Here is a 24,213-nt window from a genome sequence, read left to right on the forward strand (position 1 = left end):
TATTTGTTTATTTTGAATATTGATTCTATTTTTTCTGTTTTTTTTTACTTTTATTTGCATTCTCACTCCTTTTTTTATAATGAAAAATTTGGTACTCTTTCACAATATGCTTCAAATACCTATTTTACTCACTTCCCCTTCCCAACACAAGATTTCATGGCTTCCAGTCAGATATACTCCACCCAGATGCTTCTATCTCCTCTTTTAGATCCAAATGCAGCCAGTTCATCAAGCGTGCCTCCAACATCCCCAGTTTCTGTTCCTTATCACCCTCGCCATCATCATCATCAGCCCTTTCCTTCACAATACACCGACTCTTCTGCTTCAACTTCATCATCATCATCTTCCTCCTCTTCCTCTTCCCTCCCAATCAACACCAACGAATCCACCACCGGCTCTTCTTTGCTTTCCCCTTCCAACCTCTCTTCTGTCTACATCCCACCCACACTCGAAGTCTGCGAGCTTTTCACATATCGCTTCGTGCCCAACTTAATCAGCTACCGCCTCTCCTCTCGCCAGTCCCGCTATTCTCTCTCAAACCCATCGCTCTTTATTCGCACTGCTCATAACCTCCTTTTCTACTCTAATTCTGACCAGAGTGTTCCTGTGAAGCAGTTCCACTTCAAAATGGACGATGATCATTACCTGAACAACAGCGACAGTGCTATTATGTCGCAGTCAATGCAGATTCCGTTGGTCCCTTCTTCTTCATCGTCGTCTGTGCTTCCACTCGCCAGCGCACCCGGGAGCAGCAACAGTCTCACATATGCCTCCACTCTGCATTCCTTCAGCCTCCCTCCCACAAACACAGAGGGAAATCAGCCAGACACACTGCAGCGCTCCCGGTCTTCTCAGCTTTTGGCAACAGTCAACCAATCACTGACGGATCTGAGGTATTTTTATAACTACGTCGTTGCAGGTATCATGCACTATGAAAGCTCCATCACAAAACATTGGGCTCAGCAGTTTCTATTTGCTTTGGCGGATCTTATATCAACTCCATTACTTAGGTTTATTGATCACTACAGTAAAAACAATGCAGATAATGCTCAAGGTTCATCTTCATCATCCTCTTCCTCTTCTTCCTCTTCCTCTGTTTATTCCCCCACTGAGTTCGATTCTTCGCTGCAGGCCTCCCAGTTCACAGAGTTCCACGGCCCGCGCTTTGTGATCGTGTCACCCGGCAACTTCTCCACCACTGTTGCCCACACTTCCATCGCACAGGCGCTTTCGCTTTCAACCGTCCTTGTCAACATCAGCGTGCAGCAGAACGCATTTCTCGCGGAGTTTCTGAAGCTCATCAAGTTCGGATTCGTTAAACCAAGAGATTTTCCAGTTGCTGGCTTCCCCAAAATATCGCATCTGCACTTGTTTGCGAACACCACTTTGATTGTGGTGCAGAAGCTGACGCAGATTGTGTTCTTTCGTGGACTAATCTACCGTTCAATGCACCCAAACATCATCGCTTTGCTTGTACCCCACGTCAACTTCATTGAAACAAAACTGAAAGAACTGGGTTCTGGCTTCAACTGGAGTCGCTTACCATCGAACTCGTATCTCGCACGCTTCATGAAGCTTCTGTCGTTCTTTGCGAATCTTGTACAGCGGATGAACGCCTTTGCGCGCTTTGCTGACCAGCACTACCTGCAGGTCAGCCGCATCCGCTTCTTCTGCTTCAAAGAAGGGCTGCCGATGAAGCTTGATGATGTGCACGAGTTTCAGCTACGGCATGTGAGGCATGCGAAAGAGCAGATCCAGTTCTGCTCCAAACAGATACGGACGATCATGGCGATTCTGTTTGACGAGGCAGCGTTGGGTTATTTAGCGTTGACGTCAGAGAATCCTCGCACTCGCTCTTTGTTTGGCTCTACAGGCGCGCTGCATCTGCACACGTTCCAGCTGATGGGCATTGAGCTGTGCAGTCTGATTTCGCTGAACGAGATGAATGCGAATGCGGGGATAGGGGCATTTGACGACGACATCATCAGCTGCGATGAGAATGACGATATTCCGCAGGATCCGCTGAATGTGCAGAAGGAACAGTCAAATTCTGAGGAAAAGCAGACGCTTCATTCAGTTTTGAACAACAATGAGAACAATTCTGGGTCAAAGTTGTCTCACTTTGGAATAAACAAGCCGAATGCTGCTTCTAATTCCGCACAATCGCCAACTTCTGTTTCACCGCTAATCACCTTCCCGTCACTGACATCGTCAACTTCATTGTCCAACAACCCAAATTCGCTGCACTCAAACGATGCTGCCCACACATTTGTCTTTTGGGGCGATCCAATTGTGTTATTTGAACTGCAAAACGCCTTTTTGCATCTGCTTGGCAGAGCACAGAGCATCTACATAGCTTCGCTCCATCATGCGTTGCTGGCTTCAATCAAACAGTTTTCTTCTTTTCTCTCAAACGCAGAGACTTATTCTATCGCACTGATCAACCAGGCATACGAACAGCAGGCATCAGATGGTAGTGAAGGCGCTTTCAATGATGAAGAGAACCCAGCCACATCTGCAAGTTCTGCTGCATTTATTCCAAACAATGAATCATCTCAAGCTCTACCCATCTACAGCAACATCTCCCACCAGCTGCACTTCGACCTGATCTTCCACGACGGAGTGTTCAAGCTGAACCCGTCTATCAGCCAGCTCAGAGAAAGCGTGCACAAACTGCTTCTGGAGACGTTTGCGGCTGTGAGGGAGATCAATGCGTGGGCAGAGGAGGATGTGAAGTCGTGCTGGGTGCTCCCGACACGCCAGATGTGTATCAATGAAGCTTATAGATTCAAATCTTTGACTGGAACAACACCCTTTGCGGTCGTGAAGACGATGTCGATGCATCTGTCATCGTCGGGCCAGGCTCCAAAGACTGTTCCTTTCAGAATGAGAGACATTAAGAAATTGAGAGAGAAGCAAAAACACAATCCACGCACTTCTGTGAAGAATTTGCTGAGTGAACATTTGCCGAGGAACTCAAAACTGGGCAACGATGCTGAAGAGGACAGTAATATTCCAAGAACACCAACTTCAGTTGCACTATCGTTTTCATCTTCGTTGAGTTCTTTGGCGAATGTGGAAGTTACCACTCCTTCTGCATGCTCATCGACTCCACACAATTACATCCATTCTCTTCGGTCTTCGAAGAAAGTGCCATCTGTTTGGGTGTTTCTGTCTGATTCTCAGCCGCTAATTGCACAGACGTTCATCACTGCTACGTATGTTTCAGAGCCAGACAATCTGACAGCGTGCATAACACACCGCTTGTCACTCATCGACTTCATATTCAACCAAAAACCAGAGTTTGTGTTCGATGCAATCATCCGCATTGTCGATGGGCTGGGGCTGAACTTGGATCTTCCGACGTTTGCTTTGCCTTCGCGGTACGTTCGCTTCGGGCACACAATGCTGTACCCAAGCAGCGAATCTGTCTCATCGAGTGATGGCCAGTTGCTTTCACAGTGGACACTCCACTACACAAACAATTCGTCACGCAACACATTTCGAAATCTGAGGCTTGAATTGTCTCTGATGGATGATGTTGAGCTGAACGATGTTTCCAAAGACTTTAAAGATGAATTAACCAGCATACCTTCGTTGAATGTGAAGCAAACAAAGTCATCCAAACCTAATCGGTATTTCGAGTCAACATCTCCGTTTCCATCTCTCTCTTGTGGGAATGCTATTGCCTTCACTCAAACAAACTCAAAGAGAAGCTCAAGAATGACTCTGCCTGAAAGGAAATCGACAATGCCTATTGCTCCAAAATCAAGCTTTTACGCAGTCACACTGGGAATCACGCTTCCCAGCAAGGATTGCGTGATGCCAGTGACGGTGCTGCCTGAAGATTCAATGGACGATCCTGAGCCATACAACTTGTGTGCGTTGTATCCTGTCATTCCACCAGATGACATTTCACCCACAAAGCTCTTTCAACCTGACCCTGAGCCTTATCGCTGCCCGATATGTGGGTCATATTTTGTGTCTGTTGTAACACTGTTCAATCACATAAACGTAAATGGTCCGCACTATCAGCCTTCTCAGATCCAACGGTCTCTGTATGTGACACTGCTGAACTATGTCACGAGATCATTGGAGAGGCTAGCTGTGTGGGAGAGAGCGCTTGAACTGGTAGCAAAACACTCGGCAAAGTCTTATGAAAACCAAAGTAATGCTTTTATGTTTGATGTTCTCACATCAGCTTCTTCGCCTTTGTCCTCATCATCTGCTCAGATTGCTGGCTCTGCCTCACAAATGGCATCTTCCTCTTCAGCGGCTTATTATCGTTCACAGCCTTATTCATTTGCATATTCTGATGCACAAACATCTGATATTGTTCAGCAAGATCTGTCATCTGACAAACATTACGGGCGCTTTCTGTCTCGTGCTGTGATTGCGCCTCCACCTCCGCAGCTTGTTCAAATGCTTGCTGCTTCCTTTTCTCCATTCAAAGTGCACCATTCAATTGTTTTATCCTCATTGAACACAATTCTTCCATTTGCACTCTCACAAATAGGCAAATGGATTGATACCCTGTGCACTATCTTGGATCAGATCTCTCATGCATACCTATTCCCACCAATGGATTTGCTGACAAGAGTGAAAGAAGGGCTGACATCTCAGCTGAAGAGCATTTCTCGAATGCCTCAAAAATCGTCTGGAACAGTGACAGAGTCCACAACGCCATTCACATCTTTGATTCAGAGGGTGTCTCAACGGAAAGGAGTATCTTTTTCTTTGGCTCTCTCAACTTACCGCACGTTATCTCTGACTGCAAAGACGGGAATTGATCTCTCTGCATTCACCACATCCTACCTGCAGCAGACGAAAATGTCAACATCCATGAGCGCCAATGCACTTTTATCATCAATCGACTCTGTTGATGAGCTGACAAGGCTATCTGACACATTCTCAAACTACTGCGATGCCCCTGCTGAATTGGATGTGAGTCTGAATGAAGTTAGTGAAGCTGTGTCTGTGCTCCGCACATTCAGTCCGAATCGAGCACAAGGATTGCTTCGGCTGTTATTATCGCTGGTTGACCAAGTAGTGTCATTTGACCAGCTCTCTGCAGACTACTTCAGCTCAGCCGACACGAAGAAGAAGCAGCTTGCACTGCGTGCGAGGATTGCGAAGGAAAGAGTGTCGATGAGTTCTTCGATTCTTGTTGCACATTCCAAGGCGATGAGGAAGTCGTATGTGCAAAGTGTGGACTCTTCACTTCTCTCTTTGGAGATGAAGGCAGAGAACGTGGCGTTGGTTATGTCGCATTTCAAAGAAGTGACTGCATGCATAGCTGATCTCAACCACGATGAGCTGCTTTTGAAGCTGCCTCTGTCAGAATTCCCAGCAGTGGAGAAAGAAATGCAGAAGATGAACTATAACTCGCTTTTGTACTCGACATTCTTCAACTTCCGCAACTGGAAGACGAAGCTGATGAGCCAGCCGTTTACTAACGAGAACACAACAGCTGCGCTTCAAAGATTGGACTATTTCACACACAAACTGAAGGATATTGAGACTATTCGTATTTCAGTGCCATCGAAGAAGATAATGAAAATGAACAAGTTCCAGAAGCTTCTGATATCTGAGATCGACAATCTGAAGGAGCCACTGCATCATGTGGCAAAGATCTCACAGAAATCATTCAGAAAGCGCCATTGGGAAAAATTGGCTGAAATCACACAGAACAGAGCAATACTGACAGACATGGTTGAACTGCAGAACATAAGCCAGATTCAGGACGAGGTGAGGAAGAAGTCGAATTTCCTTGTGATGATGCAGAAGGAGCAAAGATTAAGAAGGAAAGAAGTATCAGCTTATAACCAAGGAGCTGTTTTGAGTTCAGCATCATCTGCATCTACTGGGGCACAGTCTGCTGTTTCGAATCCGATTTCTTTGGCTACAAATGCTTTCTTCCATAATTCAATTTCCACTCCATCGTCATCGTCATCGTCATCGTCATCGTCATCGTCATCGTCATCGTCATCGTCGTCGTCATCATCATCATCATCATCTTCTTCTTCCTCCGCCTCATCATCATCGTCCTCATCTTCCTCTTCTTCAGGCTCATTCCATTCTTCACTATCTGCACACGACAGAACACTCACCTCGATGCTAACAACTAGCGACACAGGACTTCTTCTGGGTGAGTATTACCACACGCCCACGCTCGGCACCCTCATCAACGCTCAATTGCAGAGATATGATGAACAATTACTAACACTGATTACAACTGCACTGGGAGAGGCAAAAATTGAAGAAGAGGTTATCAGAATTGAGAAGATGTGGGATGAAGAAATAAACATCTCATTTCTGGATGGGAATGGAAACGCACTCACAGAGCAAGATCTGAATTCTCAATATTCGCGATATTTGCACAGGAGACAGCAGAAAGAATACGAACAGCAGCCTTTGAATGTGATTATGGCTGATTTTGATTTCCCAGACAGAAATGAAAGCGAGTCTATGGGGATGGAAGATGAAGGAGAAGACGAAGAGTCACCACTGCACCCGATGAATTACATCGCCAGTGAAGCTTCTTGCAACAACGCCATTACTTCAGCCAACAACACAATGTCCACACTGTCTTCATTGGTATATTCTGAGCACATTGATCCATTTGCCTCCAACATTCTGTTCATCTCTGACACGATCAGCATCATCACGCCTCTCATCTCCACATTCATGGCTGCTCAGCGGATGTGGTTGATTCTGCGTGATTTGTTCAAGTCAGACGATGTGGGAGCGAATCTGAAACCAGAAGCAAGACTGTTTGCGAAAGTGCGCGATGATTGGCACACGATGCTGGACAAGATGATTTCCAATCCAATTGTCATCCATTCATTCTCTCCAGACTCGTTCATTGCTCATGTACTCCCGTCAATCAACAAGCAGCTCACTGAATGCAAAGAGCTCATAAGACCGTTCATCTTGAGGAAGCAGACAGCGTTCCCTCGCTTGTTCCTGCTGCCTGAGGACGACATCATCAAGATTATCTCAATGAAGACACCAGAGACGCTTGGCGGAACCATCTGCCATGTGTTTCCCAACATCACCAAGCTTCACATTGTGTCTGCAGAGAGCGTGCTGCATCACAGAGACAACGAGAACCCGAAGCAGTGGAGATTTGTTCCCGAGGAATTGGAGCTGTCTAACAAGCTGTTTGATTCAGAACTTGAAGAAAAACAGGAAGAGGAAAACGAAGCATCCATTATGGACGATGAGATTTCGTTGCATTCTGCTTCGCCTTATGCTGAGTCATTGCATCATTCATTCAAATTTCGTCATTCATTTATCTCGCCAACAAGCCCCAGAGGAAATAACAAAATAACCCGTATTTATTCAAGACGCTCTCGATCTCAGCTGAAGAACAAGTATCGTTCACGGCGAAGAATGCATTCCCACCACTCAAACGCTTCCAACGAGAAAAGTATCTATCACAATCTCCAGTCAACCAACAACCTGTCCATTGACCAGATGTCTGAACAGTCGCGATCTGATCTCGTTTCTGGATTGTCGTCGCATGTTCAGGACGAGAGCACCGTTTCAGTCACAGACACGTCGCTTCTGCAGCAGCTGGGCTTGATTCACGACAGCAGCGCCGCTAGCAAGAGAAGCCACAAAGGAACACACAGCCGGCGGTCACACTCAGCATCTCACAGAAGAGCTTCAACAGCGAAGCTGAAGAGACGCTCGAAATACGATGCCTTTGAAGGGTTTGGCAATCTGGCAACACCGTTTGATGCCAACCTCACATGCTCTCATTCGCATATTCCACGTGTGGTGAACACTTCGGCTGATGGACACAGACCACAATCGCCTTCTCCGCTTGTTTCAGTGCCGTCTGCGAAGTTCCCCTCGGACATTGTATTTAACTCGTCGCACAAGCGGATGAAGTCATCTCCATCAAAGCGAAGCAGCTTATCGTTTCACACTGCAAAATCTTCCAGACAGCAGCTGGAGATGCTTTCAGGTCAATCCACTGAGTTTGAGCTGTCTATTTCACGTGACACAGACTCCGATGGCCTTCTTGGAGTACGGCACAAAGGATCGCGCTTTGACTGGAGTGCAGATAGTGAAGAGTCTGCCACAGCGACGGAGACGACACTGACGTCAACCGAATCGCACGTTGAGAGCATGTCGCTCTCTGACGACCAGGCTTCGACGATCAAAGTGGACTCTGCTCTCATCCGTTCGGGCGAGTTTGTGCGCTCGCCGCACCACTGCCAGTCTTCGATGTCCTCCACCTCCTCCACATCGTCCAGCTACACGACACAGAGCTTCTTCAAAAGCGGGGATTACACCACAACTTCCACAGAGGAGGATGTGACTGCCACTGAAACAGACTCTGAGCGGACGAGGAATGACAACAGCAACACCACTCATTCGAGTGTGGATTCATCCACATCAGTCACACGCCACCTGGTGCGTGTGTCGAGGAGGCTGGCTGCTGCAAACTATGCCAAAAGGAGGCGACAGTTCAGAGGTTCTGTTCACACTCGCACACGGACAAGGAAAGCGGTGTTCAGACAGATGACGGATGTTGTCGGGGCTATCGGCATTTTGGGTGAAGATTTGGGATTTCAGCATCACATTGAGTTTATCCAAGGGCAGGATATTATTCCGTTCCTGATGAGCATCGAGAATTCGATCAAGCAATCGCTTTCTTTGCAATTGACTGATGCTGTTTTGCGGCTTCCTCTCTTCACTTTCCACAAGTGCTCCATCGTTCGCTTCAACACAAAAGATGTGCAACATTCCGATTTGATGAACATGCGAGATGAAGAGAAAGATGCCTTTTCAGTTTCAAAGGACGAAGCAGCCATACAGACAGTCACTGGGAAAATAGCAGACTCTGATTTTGACTCATTCTCAGACTCCGACACCAGCAGCACGCTGGGCTCGATGGACGAAGGCTCCGCAGGCTCGTTCTTGTCGAAGAGAGGACCTATGCACACAGGGTATATGCGCAGGAGCAGGTTGACAAGTCCGTTTGGCATGCAGTCAGACGAGAAAATATCACAGTTTACGAAAGGAAGCTCACCATTCCATGATTCGACTGTTCTATCTAACGAGACGCTTGCAGACATCCACATCTCTGGCAACCAAAAGGGCAGCCAAATAAACCCACAAGCCGCTGCTTCATCCACTGCTGGCGAGAAACGGCAACGTCCTTATCAAACCAGCAACATCGTCTCTCAGCTGGCTGTTCTGCACAACCGCCCTCTTTTCAAGCAGAAGCATCTGAGACAGTTTCCCAGATGCCAACTGTTCATTCGCTCGACTCTATGCCAAGCACTTTATCTGGCAATCATCTCTCACAGAACATACAGAATCAAGCGGATAATCATCAATCTTTACAAACTGGCCGTGAAGTGGCAGAGCGACAGGGAGTATTCGTTTTTGGCATCTTTCACTGATTCTTCATCGTCTGCTGTCAGCTCCTCGGCCTCGTCTTCTGTAGTTGGAGCATCATCCACACCCCCTTCATCAACATCTGCTTCAACAGCCTCACCAGCAACTTCAACCACAACACATCTTTCAGTCTCTGCTTCATCTGCTTCTGCAGCATCGTCGTCACTCACTTTCTCCTCTTCAACATCACTCCCGCCTCCAACTGCTTCATCAGCTGCCTCTTCTTCAACGTCTGGTACCAATACAAGATATCCGTATCAAACATCCTCAGAGCGAGTCTCATCTGCAGCAACAGCAACAACAACAACACTTCCACATCAGCCTTCTTCTTCTCTCTCGTCCTCTGGCCAAACAACATCTCCAAGTGGAACTTCATCTGAACAGCGCTCAAAAGACCAGTCTCCCTTCTCATCCGCTATCAACTTCTTCAAACAACCTGAGGTTGAGGAGCAAATCAACCATCTGAAGGAAATACGCACAGAAGGCACAGTTCTCATCAAAACACTCCAGTCGAGTCTTTCTTCGCGGATGACGTCGCTTATTAGATTGAAAACGGAGAATGCCATCTTGGCATATCTGTATTCTTTAAGCATGCTGAATTTCCTAGATTTGGTGAACACATACCCCAACAGAGTGTTGATGTTTCTGACACAGTCGAATCATCTGGCGTATGTTCCTCATTTCTACTTCCCTGCCGGCATTGAAACGACACGAGCAATCAAGCAGCTGTATCCACACATCATTGAGCCTGGTGATTTCCCTGAAGATTCTGAATTCATGGCTTCTTCTGCAGATCATGCAGCAGCTCAAGACATTTCTATAAAAGATAAATACCCATCTTCACACACTCCAACTGGAGTTCAGATCATTTTTGGATCAACTTCCATTCCGTTTGGATATGCATACCTGGGACTCACTATCTCTACTCTCTCAAGTTCCCAACTTGTTTTTCCCTTTGCGCCTTCAGTGAATACCAAGCAGTTCTCCATTAAAGCTATTGCTTCGCCTCGCTTGATAGGCCGTCCGCAGACAAATCTCCTGTCTAACATCGCATCAGCATTTCCTCATTCAATGCTTGTTAACAACGAGGATGAACTGTGCCAATTGCAGGCTGAGACAGAAAAAGTGTCTCAACTTCCGATTTCCGAATCAGAAGCAGGAACATATTCGCTACTTGAAGGAGTTTCGCCATTTTCGATGATGGATTTAATAAAAGAATTGTCTGTGTTGTGTGGTCGCGACGTATTTTCGTTCGCTGCCACTTCTGAATGCACTCCTATTTCACCAATTTTGCCTTTCATCAGAGGAGTTATTGGGTCCGGTGTGTGGGGTGTGATCGAGAACGTGCTAGAGCTTTCTCCTGATTCGCTTCAAATCTTGGGCATTTTGACAAACAAAGTTATTGAGACATCGAGGCAGAACCTGTGGAGATGCCATCTTACTGAAAATACAACTTCTGCACTTGTTCCTGGCTACTCATTCTTTTGCACATCAACATGTCATTCAGCAGAATACGAGCTTCCGGATCACTTCCGCAAATGCTTCCGCCCAGTGCAAGTGCAGCTACCTGATCGTTTCCACTCCCTTTTCCTCAACCTGATGATCAGCGGATACCAGAACGCTTATGTCATTGCAAAGAGATGCATATCTTTCTGCGAAACATTTGCCAAGACATCTCGACAGAGCTACGACACTATTGATGCGGTGCTGAACAAGATTGGGATTTTGGCACCAATTTTCATTAATGTTGCAGTCAAGCAATACTTCAAACCAGCTGCTGAAGATGCATCTGCAGGAGCAAAACTGCTGGAATCTCCTCTTTTGAAGTGCATGAACGATGAGGATTATGACGAAGACGACACACGATATTTGAAAGACTACGGCTTCTATGGATTAAGCAGCACCATGTCAACTGAACAAACAATTGTGCCAGAACCAGAATATTCCACTGATTCATCTGAGCAATTGCAAGATAAACAGTCAAGTTTTCTTCCTCAGATTTCACTGATGAAGTATGCTTTACGCAAAGAAAAGATTCAGTTTCTAATCGAGTGCACAGCAGTGTGCTTGATCCTTTGCCAACACTTGGGCGCAATTCTCAATGATTGTAATTCAACTTTCTTTACGACACTGTTACGAGCTACATTTCCAGAAGTTGTTGATGGAATTATCCTTCAGTCACATCTTCCTTATTCTATTTATGGAAAGCCATCTGCCCAGAAGAATGTGATTGCAGGTGCATCTACAGAGTCCCGAATGAAAGCATTCCTCTATCGATACTTCCATCTTCCTATCTCCGTTTCCACATCTTCTTCGTACAGTGGAATGAGATACACCACAAATGTGTTTTCAACCATCAAGAGGATTATAACCAGAAATAATGGACTGGAGAACATTGGATCCAAAAGCGAGTGGGAGATCTTTCGGTGGTGCGTTGCTGCCTGCACACCAAAGTCTTTAGACAGCTCAAACACTTATGAACAGGGCGGCAACGAAAACAATCAAAAATTGCTTTCTGACGACAGAATAAAAGAGAAAAGCTTGGAGTCGTCCAATGGCGATGGACCTCTTGCTGGTGCAGACAGGACAAATGCAGAAACATCCACACAAGAAACAATGGAGCGTTCATTGGCAGATAGCGTTTCTTCATACTCCACACATTCCAATTCGCTGTCTGGGCTGATGAAGCCCTGTGACATGTCTTCAATAACATATGAGATTAGCCACATTGATGACACAGGCAAGGAATATGCAAAGACTTTTCCTCGAAGGGATCAAACAGTTTCGATGCTGGTTCCGTTCCGCGATGAGTCAGAAGAAGAGGCAAGCAATCTCGAAGCGTTGAATGAAGCAATTGGACCTATCTACCAGCCTGCAGGCCATTTCCCCATTCCGAATTTTGATCAATCAACCTGCAAAGAGGCACAAGAAGAGTTCATCACAAGTATCATTAGCAAGGTTTTTCAACTGAAGGAGCAACTAACTCCAGTCGGACAGCAGTTTTCTGAATCTATTTCAGCTGCCACAATGTCTCGCCCTGTGATTCTGCTTGGGCCTTGCATGAGTGGCAAGTCTATGATTGTGTCTGCCCTTGCAAAAGCTCAATCAGCTGCTGGCATACACACAGATATTATAAACTATGCTCCTTCTTCTATGAACTTTGCCCAAATGTTTGGCTCCTTTGGATCAGCATCAAAGAGCATTACTGGAGAAGGCTCTGATTTTTATTTGATCGCACACGACAGGCTGCAAAAGAACAATGCTCCGCTTTTATTTTCTGAGGCTCCAGCTCAAAGTGACGATGAAGATGCCAATTTCCACTCGTTGAAAGGAAGCAACTCTAAACAGGAAGGAGACTTCAGCAGGGCTCATGCCAATGCCAAATCAAATCTGATGATTAAGGAGCCTATTGAAGAGACTGCAATGTCGGCGTTTGCTGGGCTCCTGCGGAACAAGCAGAACACGTGGAGTGATGGAGCATTCACCTCGCTGCTTAATGATCTCATGCACGAAAAGTCAAGCCAGCTTGCAATGGCTGATCCTCTTCACACAAAGGATTCAGCAACTGCTAACAAAACAGCAGACAACCAAGGAGGAGTAGCAGCCGCTTCTGCCTCAAATGCACACTCAGAAGTGTTTCTTGTACTGGATCTTCATCCATCTACGCTCCAAACATCAAGATATCATATAACCTCTGCCTCCTCCATATTTAGCAGTGGGACAGGAGACAGCCCAGCATCAACAGCACTGAGATCATCGACTTCTTCTGCTAATTCACTTGTCAAGTGGATGTACTATCTGACAATGATGATGCGACCAGAAACGAGAATGAACACAATTGTGACTGCCGAGCTTATAGAAAAGACGAAAGAGATTGAGCGGATCAACAAAGTCGGATCGGATGTCCACTTGGTGGATCATTCAGATGCTTCGCAACTGAATTCACTTCCAGAAATAATGGAAGTGCTGACTGGGCAGAGCTTGAAGGATGTGTGGTACACCATCTTCAGAGGAAAGAAAGCAGAGTGGAAGAAGCACAAGAAAGCCAAGCAGCAGACAGAATGCTCATACAACCTTGCCGAAGCGCTTGCCAGTGAAGAGTTCTCTCTTCCGCCCAGAGTCTATTGGGAGACTCTTGTTGAGACAGAGCTGATTTCACGTGAAAAGCGGCAGAGACTGAAGAAAACGAAGTCGAGGCAAGGAAAGAAGGACATTGCGACTGGGGAGTGGATAGAACACTCCAGCGAGTTTGGTGAAGTTGAGGACGATGAAGACGATTTTATCCAATGGATTGCTGAGCAGATCTCTCATTGTGCTGGAAATCAAATGGATCAGATGCTGTATCCCCCGACCATCGAGCAAATGGAAAGGTCGCTGGATGCGCTGGCTGAATGCTCGTATGCCACCATGCTACCAAACTTGTCTAGGATTCGTTTTCCAGACAATGTCAAAGTGATTATCGAGACAGACACACTGGAAAACATCCCATCGTGCTTTATTTCTCAGTGCTCAATCATCAACGTCCCCTTCTCGATGATCGCATCCATCCACCGAATGTCTCTTTGCCATGAGATTTCTCCGTTTGATCGTTCAGTTAATCTCCTGTTCCTCTACACAGAAAAGAAGCTGCAAACAAACTATCTTGTCCTCCACCCTCAGTTCTCACAGATGGTCACAAACGACAGAACGCTTGCTTTGATCTTCTTGTATATCCGCAAAGCAGCTCAGATACTGACCTATTGGATGACAGAGGCTGGGGCGTTTATTCGGTCTTTTTTCAATCGAAAGCACCTGACGAAGACAACACCACAAAGTGAGGAACACAAATGGCCTGATGCCACATCTGATTTCGAGTCATTGAATTCACCTTCAACATGTTATTCCTCATCTATCTTTTCATCTTCATCTTCATCTTCTTCCACTTCCACATCCACAATTGGTACATTTGCTTCTGATTCTGCGGCATCATCGACGACAACTTCTTCAGTTGCAATTGGCATGCCATCAATGACAGTTTCAACATCATTGAGCTCACATCCAAGTTGTTCACTTCATTCAGCTGCTTCAACAACATCTGCTTCAGCATCATCTTCCTCATCTTCATCAACAACCACGTCCACAGCTGCAACTTCTTCATTATCATCACAATATTCGTATATGCAAGATGACAAGTTGTGTGAAACCACAGAATCTCTTCTCGGAAAGGGATATCTCCAAAATCCCATCCATGCAAAAACGATGATGATCAACTACTTCGCGAATGTGATGAGCTTATACACAGCTCATCTTAACACTCTACTTCCATCTTTTGTTGCAACCATATCAGATGACTCACACCTTTTCTCATCCACCGCCACATCTTCATCTGTTTCGTCGACTGCATCACCATCGAATATTTCATCTGTTACATCTTCTTCTTCATTCTTTTCGACTTCTTCGGAAGCAACGCTGCCTTCTCAGTTCACCCCGAACAAAACTGATTCATCTTCACCAAAAACGGACTCCAGATCTCTCTCTCCAGATACACCGTCTGCTTCATCTTCAGCTTTTGCATCATCATCATCTTCTTCTTCTTCGTCTTCTGGATCTCACCGAATTCCAGCAACATCGCCTCAGCTTCCACTGGGAGAGATGACGAAGATCTACAACAACGCAGCATATTCTGTGTTTTGGGGCATGGGCGGTTTCCTCCTTTCAGACAACACGTTCCACTTGGAGTTTTCCAAGTTCATCTGCTCACTCACTCCATGTCCACCCGCATCTTCTCATTTGCACAAGCCGATCAAACAGACAGACAATCCAGCTGTGACTGAGCTTAGCCAGCGGGATCTGCTTCATCTGGAACGCTTTTTTGGCGACAGTCACGAGGATCTCGTGGAGGAGACACTGATGCAGTACTATGTGGACTTGTCGTCTGGAAAATGGCAGCATATTTCGAAACTGGCGCTGATGAATGCAGAGGAGAAGGAGAAAATGAATGTGCCGTTGCAGAATGTGAGCAGCAGATCGACACTTCCATTGAGAGGAAGAGGAAAATTCCATCCAGTGATAACAACAGGGTCAAATGTGACAATAGATTCTGGACGCTTCTCAAATGTACGCACAAAGGGAGTGACACAACCAGTGCCTTCTGTTTCACGAATGCGCTTTAACACAGCAGCTGCTCCGCAGATGATGGACGACGGGAGAAGCGAGCTGTCGACACAGGGAAATGAAGATGAAGAAGTTGCATCGATTTCATGGAGTCGCTATCAAATGTACGGAAACCACTCTTATTATTCACATTCAGATACAAAAACTGTTGAGCAGCAGACATCCAGTTCTCAGCAATATGGACACAGAAGCCTGCTTTCTGAGTCAAATCCGAAATGCGGACCGTTTGAGCATCCTGAACTCAAAGAAGATATGCTCTTAAACCCTATTCTTCCTGTGCTTCATGTTATGACTCTGTTCTTCCTGGGAGGAAAAGCAGTGATGCTGGCATATGAAGATCTTCTAACTGTGAAGAAGCTGGTGGATGCTGTTCCACAACTTGCGTTTTCAACAACATTGGGAAGAGAAGGCATGAAGAAAAAGACGAATGTGTTCCAATGTCCGATCTATCCACATACCCCGCCATTTGTGATGTGGAGAATGATCAACAGAGTCAACTCGCTTCTGGATGAAACACAGCGCTCGCTCAATGCCTATTCAGATATGCCCAGCACGTTCAACACACGCAGCTACAACATTTCTTCTGGATCAAAGAACTCGAAAGAGTCAAAGTCTCATCATTCGATGTCTTCCTCCACGTCAAGCAATGAGCAGTGGCTTGCAACGAAACGGCTGATTCATCCTGGACATGAGCTGGCAAGTGGTACAACTTTGCCTCCTTCAGCTGTTTCTGAGCAGCACGTCTCTGCGTCTCAGACCCTTTCCTCGCATAATTCTGTTCCGATACTCTTGGCACCTGGAAACCAGAAAGAAGGATCTTTCATCACTCAAAAGGATGCCATTGGAGAGTTGCAGACTGCTTCAACAACAATCTTCTTTGACCTTCACACTCCTGTTTTACTTCAGACTCTTGAAGTCCTCAGAACATTTGCTGAAAGAAGACAATATTTGACAATTACAAACCCGCCCACAATGAAGAAGACAAAGTCAGGAGTCAATCTTGCTGTCTTACTAACATTGCCAATGATCCATTCGCTTCCCATTCGATTTTCACGACAATTTGCCAACATCGCAGTGAGAAAGCTGTCGATGAACGAGCGTCTGTCTCAGCTTACTCAGCTGTGCAACAAGAGGATGGCTGTTTATTGCAGCACAGCTCATTCTCCACGACCTTCAATCACATCCATCCCGAAGGTTTCGAGCGATCAGCAAGGGATGGATATGGCCACGCTGATCGCAGACCCATCGGACATGATGAACAGTGGAGGCGATCAAGACAGCTCTTGCCAGGGACATATTCACCTCTTTAAGAATGAGCTGTTTCCGCTTATTTCTCACTCACCTCTTTCTCCGTTTTCTGAGACATCGACTTTATCGCACACGACAAGCGAGATAGAAGTCAACAATTCGATGCAGATTACAACTCCAAAGGCTGATCAGTCTCAAACTGGATTCTTTCCGACTGTATCGTCAAGCTCTGGAGGATCAAACGAGTTTACGCTTTATTACGATGAAGAGGAAAAAGAAGATAGCGAGCCTTCAGTTTCATATGATGAATTCAACAATCCATCCACATCTGTATTGTATTCATTTGATGATAATGATGTATTAGACACTCTTTCAGATCCTTCTGAGTCAAGCGAAGATGGCTATGAAGAAGAGTACGAAGATGAGTACGAAATTCTTGATGGCTCAACATCAATTTCAGCTAAGGATCTTCCTTCCACAATTATTCCATCGTTGGCTATTCAGCGTATTCCAATCATCACTCTTGCATTCTACCGTCTTTTAGCGTTTTCGCCACAGTCAGATACATTAACTGTGAACCAGCTGAAACTTAAGAGGAAGCTTTCACAGTTGATGCCTTGTTTTGACACAATACCAATCACATACAATTCAGCGCTGGAGATTATCTTCCAATTTTCGAAGCGAGTTAATGAAGATCCAACAATTATCAACAGCACAACCACAATCTCTATTACATGGATAAAGACGTGTCGTGATGTGTTTGCCGATCAGCTTATAACTTGTGAGCTTGCTGCATTTGATCAAATAGCTTCTTTCTTTGGATCATATCTTCTAAACGACAATGAAATTGACTTTAACAAATTGGGTGAGTTCATATTGGGATTGTCTTTGGAAGAGCTTAATGCAAAAGCAGACGAACTTAGAAACGAGGATCTTGACTCAAAACACTTTCATCTGTATAAAGTGATTGTCGAAGATGAAGATTCCAATCTATCACGATTCGTCAATGAGTCTAACTTCATCCACTATCCATTCCAGCTAACAGACCAAATGGGAGCGAAAATCATGAAAATTGCTGAGAAAGTGAAGGACTTCAACGTATGCTTGCTGGCTCAGCCAGACACGATTTCCACTTCTTTCATCTCTGCAGTCGCAGCTGTGTCGTATTGCACACACATTCATATCAAGATCAACACAACATACCCTTCATTTGTGATGTCTCTTCGCGAGATGATCCAGTTTGCGCTGTTCAACCGATGCCAAACACTCGTCAGCATCTTTGCAAGCGATACAACACACCTCACAGAGGCAAGCTCGCTTCACGAGGCCATCCAGCAGAGCTCAAAGGAGTATTCGTTCTTCAACAACGACGACAAATTCGGTAGCGATGCTTCTTCTGGCAAGCAAAGCGAACCTTATCGGTACAACTCAATAAGACCAGAGACGAGGAAAGGGTGCGAACAGACTCTATTCACAGAGTATCACATTGGCGGCCACTCACCCATTCTGCAGAATTCAGAGCATGCTCATGCAGATGGGCTAAATGCCTTTGATGTGAGCACATTTCTTCAGTCAGTGATTCAATCACACATGGCTTTGATGTATCTATTTTCTGAGGAAGAAGTGCAGGCTATGCTGGTTGAAGCGCGGTCAGTGGGTTATTCTGAAGCTGTGGATGATGAATGGATTGTTAACCGAATGAAATCGATGATCCGCTTTATTTTTGTGGTTGACTATCTCGGTGCCACTTTCATTCGCAAGCATTCTGACGAAGTGGTGGATGTGTGGAACCAAAATGTGTATGAGCCATTCTTGCAGAAGAAGATGGATGTGATCAACATTGTACCAAAGGCTGCTGAGGAGCTTGCGAAGCAGCCAGATGTGACCAATGCTCGCATCTTATCATCTGCTCTGAAACACTCAAACTCGATTCTCAACTTCAGCACTCCCATTCCACCTGACGTGGTTGAGATGCTTATTTCGCTGGGAAATGACGAAAAGGCAACAAGCCTGAGAATGATAACTGATGCGACTGATTCAACGTCAACTGCTTCTTCGCAAACAGACAGCAATGCTAATTATTCACAGTCACAGCCACATTCTCATTTTGCTTCAAGTTCAACTTCAAGCTCGACACAACAAAATTCTCGATCGTCGCGCCATCAACAGCCGCCTTCTGCGAATCTGTATCCTCCATTCTCCAGTTCTCCCATCCGCGTCTTTCCTGGCTTTTCTGTGTTTTCGTGGATTCCTCAATACTGCGTGTTCGAGACCATAGAAAACGACTCATTTTCAACACTGCACAATATATGCAGGCAAAACATCATGCCTTCTGTGTTCTCTCAGTCCATCCTTCGCAAGCAGTTGAGAGATCCATATGCCTCAAGTGATGCAAATCCACTTTTGACATCTGCAAATAAGTCATCTGTGCAAGCATTATCATCGGCTGCATCTTCAGTTCTCTCTTCATCTTCGTCATCTTCTTCATCGCTGCCTTTGAGCGTACCGAGAAGTGTCGAGCCACAAACCTCTGAATCTTCTCTTCATGCTGCAAATCCTACTGCACATGACTCTAAAAAGAGCAAGCATACTTCTCCTATTTCTAAACAATACTTCTTTTTGGATGATGATTTGACTGTTCTTGACACAAACTTAGAGTTGATCAAAGGAAACAGCAATGTCACATCTACTTCCATTACAACTCAAACATCATCAAGTGCAATTAACATTGATACTGAAGAAGATTCTGCAGTAGCAATGAATTCAACAGGAAATACATCATTGACACAACAGAACGGGAAACAGAAACTTCCAGTGGTTCCTCATTTATCTTTTCGAGATATCATTCAACCATCATCGACTTCTGCATCTGCATCTGCATCTGCATCTGCTTCTGCTTCTTTTTCCGCAGTAGTTGATTCCTCTGCTTCAAATACTTCTCCTTTGCGAACTTTACATTCTCAATCCCAGCAAACAGCCTCATCACTGAATAGGCAAGATATCATTGCAAATAAAAAACAAGCCAAAGTGCATCGATTCCGCGATGCGCTTCGCTTGGTTGAAGAACAGCCTTTAATCAATGTATCATTGAAATCGTCTTCAACTGATTCATCCTCCTCTGTCCATACACACTCTACTCTCTCCACACTCCAGCAATCCAGTGCTCATCCTGCTCCACTGCCAACGCGCCCACCCAGTCCGTTGCATCACTTTGTGACATTTCTGGTGCCGTTCTCTCCGCGTTGCAAGCCTCGTGCGAGAAGACGGAACTCGGTGTACACGCGGGGGCTGATACACTCTGCCCAGCACAGCATGGACAATCTCAGGCCTTCTCCTTTGCTCAGACGGAGGTCAACACTCGAATCTATGAAGGATCTGAGGGTGTCAACTGCTGTTGATGCAGATGGAGCTGCATTGACGAAGGTGAACAATACAGCTGCTGTATCTGCTTCAGCATCTGCACAAGCAGACCACACATCTACCAGAAAACTTCCAATTGTACATCCGCCAGTGATTGTCACACAACCACTTATAACTGCACCACATTCTCTGCTTCCTCCTTATTCAATGGCTTCGGGCTACTCCAAACAGCACACGCACAAATTCCTTCCAAAAACACCTGGTCCTCAAAGAAAGATGATTTCAACTGAGAATACAAAAGGGAAAGCTCTTCAGTCACAAATGTCTCCACAGCCAGCTCCAATCTCTCCACTGCCGCAGCAAATGCAATCGCACCAGCCATCTTCAGAGCCTGTCGCACGCTCTTCTCCGCTGACGGTGCATCCACAATCTCGTCAAGTGTCATCTGAGCAGCGGAATTCAACATCTCAATCGCAACTGCGCCATGTTGGCTTTTCGCTACAAAGAATACAATCTTTGCGTTCGCTTGAAAAACACAAGTACAACATTCATCTATCAGCCAGACTGAAGAGAGAAATCAAGAAGATTCTTTCATCTGTCTCAGCGACTAATTACCAGAAGCAAAGTCAAGATTCAGTCAATACTCAAAACACTTTCTCGATTGCAAATACACTCTCTTCATGTGACTCACCAGGGCAGAAGCTGGAGATCATCCAGACTTCCGAGTTCTTCGGCCAGCCGACTTCAACAAACGCTCACAGCAATGTGTCTCTGGTGAGAACACGCCCGTCAAAGGCAAGGCAGCTTTCAGAGTCTTCCAAGCATGCCATGCATATGCATCAACTGCGCAGCACAAGCACCCTCAGCAAAATCTATTCATGTCTTGTGAGCATCTTCCTCTGCGTAAGAGAACTGAATCAATCATATTCTCGTTCAGATATGTCACGTGCCTGGTTCATCTTTCGTGTAGTGAGGATAAGCACTCACATGCACGTGCGTTTTGTGCATAAGTTCTCAGACTTGTATTCAAGTCGCGTCGAGTCGCTCAAGAAACAGAAGGCGCTGGCAACTGCTGTGGTCAAAAAACTGTCTTTGATAAATGTGACGCTTATGTCTCGCAGGGCATTTGTTTCAGCAATGGTTGGAGTGTTTTATAAACATGACATTTTGAGAAGGAAGATACAGCCTCTTGTGGAAGATGTGAAATTAAGGCTAGCAAAGATATGCATTTTGATGAGGACAGTAAAGCAGCTGACGGAGCAATTGCACGAATTGACTGTTCTATCTGAGAAAGAGCGAAAGGAGTCTGAGGATTTATATTCGAGAGCTCTTCTTTTGCGGCAGCAGAATGCCGAACGTGAAGAACTGTGCAGGCACAAAAAGATTGTCTCAGCGAATGACCTGCTTTGGGCGAAGCGGCTGATGAACCCTCCTCGCCTTATCAGGTTGGTATTTGATATGATTTTGATTGTGATGAAGAAAAAAGTGAATCCAGTTGAACTGAGGCCATATCAAGTGAGGAGATGCTTGTCACCACAAGTGCAGACATTTGATGAGAAATTTAAAAAGCCATCTCCGCTTTCTCTTTCAGCAACAGTCAACGGAATTCCAACTGTGAAAGAGAAGTCGCCAGTGAACTTGTCACGAATGCTGTCTCCTTCAGCATCTTCTTCATCTCCACGCCATCAGACAACTTTGTCCTCTTCACTTCGAGGGAGCACTCTGAGCTCAGCTGCTCAAAAGAAAATTGTCTCATCACCTCGAACTCAAAGCCCATTGACTCAGAAGAATCTGTCAAAAACGATCGGAGATCCGTTGCAGTTGTCTCTAAGCAATACACCTGCATCAAGAAATACATTTGCATCCACTAAATTAAGAACACAGCTTTCCTCTGACACTCAATTAGCATTGTCTTCTTCAAAGGCCATTAGCAGAAATCAGACTTCGTTGGGTCTTGTTGATTCTTTCGAAAATGCGAGGGCTGTTCTTTCGCTGCCAACACTTGCGACCGACGTGAAAGTTCTGTCAGGAAATTACATTACAGACGAAGAGATTGAGCTTTTAATGCCTTATTTTGAGATGCCGGTCATCAACCGAAAGGACATCAACTTGAACTGTGAGAAGCTTTTGCCTGTTTTTGACTCAATCGCATCGTTCAAGTGGCTCAAAGATCATCCACAGGAAGAGATACCACCAACGGAATCATTCTGCTTCAGGAAGTCTAAGTTGAAGGAGATAATCTCCCAACTCGAAGAAAACATGACCGAGATCGAAAACGAGCGCGTGTTTATGACTGACTCGGTGAACAAGCTCATTGTGCTCCTCAACATGAATGTCACAACACCAACTGAAGTCGAATGTGCAGTGAGCGACTCTTCATCTGATCACATTAGCACCGAAAGATCAGACAACTCATCTATTTCCTCATTTAGCGCTTCCACATCATCAGGTTCTGCCAATTTAGCTGCTCCTCTTTCAGCAAACACTTCTTCGTATACAAACGATTCATCTTCATACGAACACCAAACATCAAGCTGTTTGGATGACATTGATGACGACCACGAAGCCTCCACTGGCTCATCGTTGTCAACCTGGCATTCATCTTCACCATCATCTTCTTCTTCGTTCATGCCTTCTTCTGCCTCTGCTGCTTCTTCGCCATCACAAGTTGCACCTTCTTCCGTCTCCTCTCTGTCAACATCGTTGTCTCAATCATCAGCCTCTTCCTCTTCACAAAATATGGCCAATGCACTTCACACAACAAATCTCGATGCTTTCAATCAAAAATCAGTACATCAGCCAGCTCGTCGTGTCTCCGTTGCATTGTCGCAGTATCATCAAGGAGGCTTTGCTTTTGAGTCGCTTGTGATGTGGCAGCTGGAACTTGCACGCATCGAGAGATGTGTCGAGTGTGCGCTTGGCGACTCAATTTTAGCGGCTGCTTTTGCTGTGTTTCATGCAGCCATCTCGCCTGATGAGTGGCACAGAGCAGTTCTTCTCTGGCGAAGGTTGCTGAATGTGGCGGGCATTTCATATTCTGTCGATCCCAGAGAGGATAAAACCGACCACGAAGATTATCCAGGCATTTATATAAAGTCTCAGCACGTTGCTAACAGCTCCAAAGATGATCCACTGGGCACAGATCATCTGAAAGAACACGGAAGGGCTGCATGCTCATCCGAGCAAGCACAAGGAAATGCCAATAATACTCAGAAATACGTGGCACCAGATGCAGGAGTGGAGAATCCAATTTACGAGAACGGATTGATCACTTACTGCAAAGAAGGCAGCTCCGAAGTCGGGCTGATGTACAACCCTGACCAGATCATGCGGCTTGCCCAGCCGATTTCTCCTTTGATGTTCCCGATATTCACCACACTTGGCGGTCTGCAAATCCTTCCGTCCAATTTGGCTTTCGGACTGTCACCAGACGAGCAGTCGCTGATGTGCTCAACAATATGGCACAACTGCGAGCCGTCTGTGCCAATCATCTTCTATGACCCATTCCACATCGCACAGATGCATGTGATGAGGAAAGAGCGCGAACGCACACCGATTATCGTCACTCATATTACTCATTCGCTATTCTTCTTACATGCCATCCGTGCTGCTGTATGCGGGTTCCCATTGATTGTCGAGTATGTGTCTGTTAGAAAAGAGATGAAGCCTGAAAGAACTTATGATATTATGCAGTTTTTGGATACGCTCGCAACATGCTCGTCGTTCTCGCCCGTCCAGTCAATGCTGTTTTGTGGACAGGAATTGAAAATTAAGCCAGGATTTCGATTGTATGTGTTTGTGAACGAGATATTTGCGTTGCTGCCTTATGACGAGCCATTCCTGGCGCTTTCATCTTCGCAAATGTACAAGTTGAGCATTATTATTAACTGGTCGCCTATTCTTCTTAACACACAGTTCCACTTCCAGATGCTTCATGCAGTGGCAGCACCAATGATTATGCCTGATGTCTATGAGCATCAGCTTCAACAAGTATCAATTGTCAAGCGAAATATTGATGAAAGCGAGTTAATTACA

At 45.6% G+C, this 24,213-nt stretch overlaps 1 protein-coding gene across 1 annotated transcript in view; it reads left to right on the forward strand.

The window, feature by feature from the left end:
* MONOS_44 (dynein haevy chain, unidentified) overlaps window positions 1–24,213 on the forward strand; it is a gene marked incomplete at its 5' end in the record, with an annotated part of 36,625 nt that overhangs the window by 5,035 nt on the left and 7,377 nt on the right. Inside the window, 2 exons of the mRNA XM_067874468.1 lie at window positions 152–10,646; window positions 10,722–24,168. Of these exons, the coding sequence (XP_067733488.1) occupies window positions 152–10,646; window positions 10,722–24,168 (23,942 nt within the window). The remainder of the gene's footprint in view (window positions 1–151; window positions 10,647–10,721; window positions 24,169–24,213) is intronic.

Source organism: Monocercomonoides exilis, assembly GCF_001643675.1.
Source record: "Monocercomonoides exilis strain PA203 chromosome Unknown scaffold7-2047599, whole genome shotgun sequence".
In the NCBI taxonomy this organism is placed as follows: domain Eukaryota; phylum Preaxostyla; order Oxymonadida; family Polymastigidae; genus Monocercomonoides; species Monocercomonoides exilis.